Genomic DNA, 4,277 nt, shown 5'->3' with positions numbered 1-4,277 from the left:
GACGAATAAACTCTGACCCAACCAAGGAGATGCAGTTCCTAACATCAGCTGAAATCTAAGGAAGAAGATCAGATTTAATAGATTAGATGAGTAACTTAATATAACCCACAAATGAGTTACTTAAAGAATCAAAATTTTTATGGCCAAAATTAAAAGTCTAAATGCAAAAAAAAATAAATCAAAAATTAATCTATTGCAGCACAAAAAATATCTAATCTATTAATTTAGGGTCCTATTTTTTATCTACTATTAAAAGTTGTCATTTAAATTTTGTACTCATTTTAGAACCTAACACTCATATGACACGCTCCTTATTAAACTTACTTAATATCAACCGTATTATTTAATCTAAACCAGTCTCACATTAAACCATACCATACTTTGGTTATTTATAAACCATACCATACTTTGGTTATTTATTGAATAAAATAATACAAATATCAAATACTCTTATACTAATCGTCCGTTTAACTTTGCCCCAGTACTAACTAAAACTGTCATTACTTAATATACATCACATGTAATATAAGTGCAAAGAGAAGTTATTGCTTATCATAAAATGTTTAGCCGGTACATTTTATTGTCTCACACGTTCACCAGTTATGTAACTATAGAGAAGTTAGTGCTTCAATTATATTTGTTTCTCTTCTGTACACAACCTTTACCTACAACACACCAAAAACCTGATCAATTCATATTTCTCCATCTTTCACAATACTAAACATTCTAACAATCTCTATACTTACGTGAGGTTTGAATATGACTTTTATTATAAGTGTATCAAATGGCATATAATCCAAAATCACTTATTCATCTCTTAAGCTTACATTATCTAACCTGCTATTATAAACACAACATAGTAAACAAATAAGCTTGAATGTCATATTCAAATCATGTAAGTTTAGATCCTATTGACACATTACATTACAAACGTTTTCTCATATTTTCTACATAACACAGTACAATTCTTTATATTACATACGTATTCATACACGTATCTAATATAAATTATAGTCATTCATTTAAATAAAAATAAGTTGAGTTTAGTAAAAAACGGTACATATATATAATAGTGTTGTGTTATAATAGTGTGTTTTAATTTTTTTGAAAATATGTATATCTAAAAAGATCTACGTACAATAATTTAGGCTGAATATTCTAACGACAGTTGTTATCTATTTGATCAAATCTACACTAATATATCTTTCATACCTATACCATGTTAGATTTGAAAAGTAAATTGGTTATTTTGAAGATATTTTCCCTTATATTTTCGAGTTCCTTTCCTACGTACCAACTTATCATCTATATTATTTATATTTTATATCTTAATTTTCTTGAAACTAATTTTGGAATATGATTTAGTGACCCCTAAAAGTTAAATTTGGAATGTTTTTAATTCTTATTTCATAATATTGCTTAGTATGGGATATCTAGAGCACAATTAATCATATATAGTTTTTAATAGGAAAATCGCATTAAAAACTCTCAAAGTGTCACATACTGACAATTTAAACACTGAATTTTTTTTACTATCACTTTAAAGTGACATTTTTATCATAACAAACCTCCAATGAGGTTTACTTATTTTTCAAGTCAAACAGGTGACTGGTACTATTCATTTCGTAGGTTAAAATGATGATGTGTCAGGTTTTTTCCTTTTTTAAACATTAAATAAATAATAAAAATACATCAAAATTTCGAAATAATTGAAAAAAATTCAAAAAAAATCTAAAACAATTATAAAAAAATCTAAAAATTAAATACATTAGATAAAAAAAATTTATATTGGTTAAAATTATTAAATATTTAAATTATCTAAAACAAATTATTTTATGTAATGTAAAGGAAAGTAATATAATTTTTATCTACTATTAATTCCTTAATTAGGAAAATTAATATCACAATTAATCATCAAATCAAACTACTAACTTACTACATATGAAACATTATGCATTATAAAATAACACATATACATGTATGGAAATATATTATATATGTGTCAAAATATATATATATATATACATACGCCAGCCGATGACACCAAACCAAACATTTAGGTATGGTTTTTGCCACTGCATCAAAGACTGCGTGATTGCTCTGCACCATCATCTACTTTTGTGACTCAGTCACGTAGGTCAGTAGGTGTAACCGTGTAGGTTTAAGAAAAATGAAAAATCTAATCAGTGTTATTTGGTTGAATTAGGTATGCATAGCTTTTACCTGAAAGTTGACATGGATATATATCTACTTGTTTGATCAGATAACAGATAATAATACTACACTATTAATAATTATTCTCTTTCCCATCAGTTAAATTATATAAAAGATTTCTATATAATTTTCTATGCACAAATGGTTCTAACATCGGACGGTCCGACAATTCCGACACGACTCATTACGAAACCCTATCCGACAACACAAACACACCTCATCCTGAGACCCTAACAACTCGGATCCCCACCATCGAGTCGACTCGGCTGAGTCATATTCACTTTCCGATTCGATTCGACTCGTACCGATTACTCTTTGTCGTTGTCGCTAGTCCAACAGAGAGTTCCAGATTGAGTACATAATCGTCGTCTGTCTCAATATCCTTCTCCGACGTCGTTCCGCTGCTTGTGCAGTTATTATTGTTGTTCTTATTATTATACTCTTCCCGGTCTACCACCATCGGTTCCGGTTTAATCGTCCGTTGTTCATCCGGTCCAGCGAAACCGAATTTTACATGCTCGTCATTTAGAAGAAACGCCGCCGTTTTCGGAAGAGGGATTGTGGATTCGTTGATCGTACGGTGGGTGTTAGGGTCGATCCCACGGCTGAGAAGCTTCCTCTTGATGTGAGTGTTCCAGTAGTTTTTGATCTCATTGTCTGTTCTCCCTGGTAATCTCCCAGCAATCAACGACCATCTGCAAATGATAATATTTGATCAGATTTTAAATAAATAAATAAATTCACACATGGTTCTGGTTTTTTATTTCAAGATCCTCTGTTATGATTCTTGAAAGAGATAGAGAAGAGAGGGAGACTAACTTGTTACCAAGTAAGCTATGGAGTTTGATGATGAGTTCGTCTTCTTCCTCTGTGAAATTACCTCTCTTAAGATCTGGTCGTAGATAATTCATCCATCTCAACCTACAACTCTTACCACATCTTTGCAATCCTACAAAATTGCATTAAATTTCAGTTAGATCAGCCTCTAACCTTCTCTCTCAATATGTATATAACATATATGCAGAGGATGCATGTGTGTGTACCGGCGGCTCGAGGGAGAGATCGCCAGCAACCTTCGCCGTGTTTGCGGATGTAATCAACGAGAAGCTGATCTTCTTCTTTAATCCAAGCTCCTTTGTTCATGTGTGATTTCTCGCAGCAAGGTGACCTTCCCATCTCCTTCTTTGACTATAACTCTTCAATGGCCTATTTTTTCTTGGATCTCTATAGGAATTGGTGTGTTTTATTTTGAAGGTAGGAAGGAAGGGAGTTCCTGTTGAATGTTTCGTTTTGAATGTTATTTATAATAACTACCTAACTATATTTTAATACAAAATTTTATAGAAACAAAATTTTGATTAACAAAGGAAATGAAAAATAAAGTTCATAAGAATATTGTCACAACCAGGAATTTTTTTTTTATTAAAAAACTCACAGGAGAAACGTGAGCGTTTCCTAACTTGTTTACCTCTCTTTTTGTTGACAGATCCAGATCATATGGTTTGGTTATTAACTTTTTATTTTGGGAGAAAACATCATAATAGTTTTACAATTCCACATTTTCTTATCAATCATATGATTGGATTAATAATTTCTAACTATATTGCAATTGATATTTTTAAAAACCATACTATAGCATCATTTTTCTCACCTAAGCGCATAATAATGATTATCTTTTGCTTTACTTCTTTAGTAGGGTAATGGTAAGTTTATTTGTATATATTATCGATAGTTTCTTTTACATATTTGATTATTTTATTTATATATATAAAATATTTGTTGTTGTTATTATATAATTTTTTTCCGATGGATCGGATCAATTTTTATTAAAAATAATGGAACAAACTATAATTAATACATTATGGGTTGATCAGATTGGACATTAAACAAATTATGACATAAAAACCTTATTTTTTCCATCGAACACATTCTTGAAAAAAGTGAACAGTATTGTTTTCACAGTTGAATTATTTTGACTTTTATATTCCATATGGTTTTGAAAGCTTTCAAATCAACCATCGAATTGATACATGTCATTTTAATGTTTTTAGTCGTATACTTAA

The 4,277-nt window shown here is 30.0% G+C and overlaps 1 protein-coding gene across 1 annotated transcript; it reads right to left on the bottom strand.

Moving 5' to 3' along the window:
• Nucleotides 1–2,330: 2,330 nt before the first annotated feature.
• On the bottom strand, nt 2,331–3,681 carry LOC106310162 (transcription factor MYB3-like). Its single transcript, XM_013747379.1, is given in 5 exon segments — nt 2,331–2,372; nt 2,374–2,502; nt 2,504–2,909; nt 3,034–3,163; nt 3,258–3,681. Coding segments are annotated over 5 exon segments (825 nt in total). The 5' UTR covers nt 3,391–3,681; the 3' UTR covers nt 2,331–2,345.
• Nucleotides 3,682–4,277: the final 596 nt, after the last annotated feature.

The sequence above is a fragment of the Brassica oleracea genome, chromosome C8 (assembly GCF_000695525.1).
Source record: "Brassica oleracea var. oleracea cultivar TO1000 chromosome C8, BOL, whole genome shotgun sequence".
Classification (NCBI taxonomy): domain Eukaryota; kingdom Viridiplantae; phylum Streptophyta; class Magnoliopsida; order Brassicales; family Brassicaceae; genus Brassica; species Brassica oleracea.
Note: the sequence above shows the minus strand (reverse complement) of the source record. Positions and strands in the feature narration are given on the sequence as shown.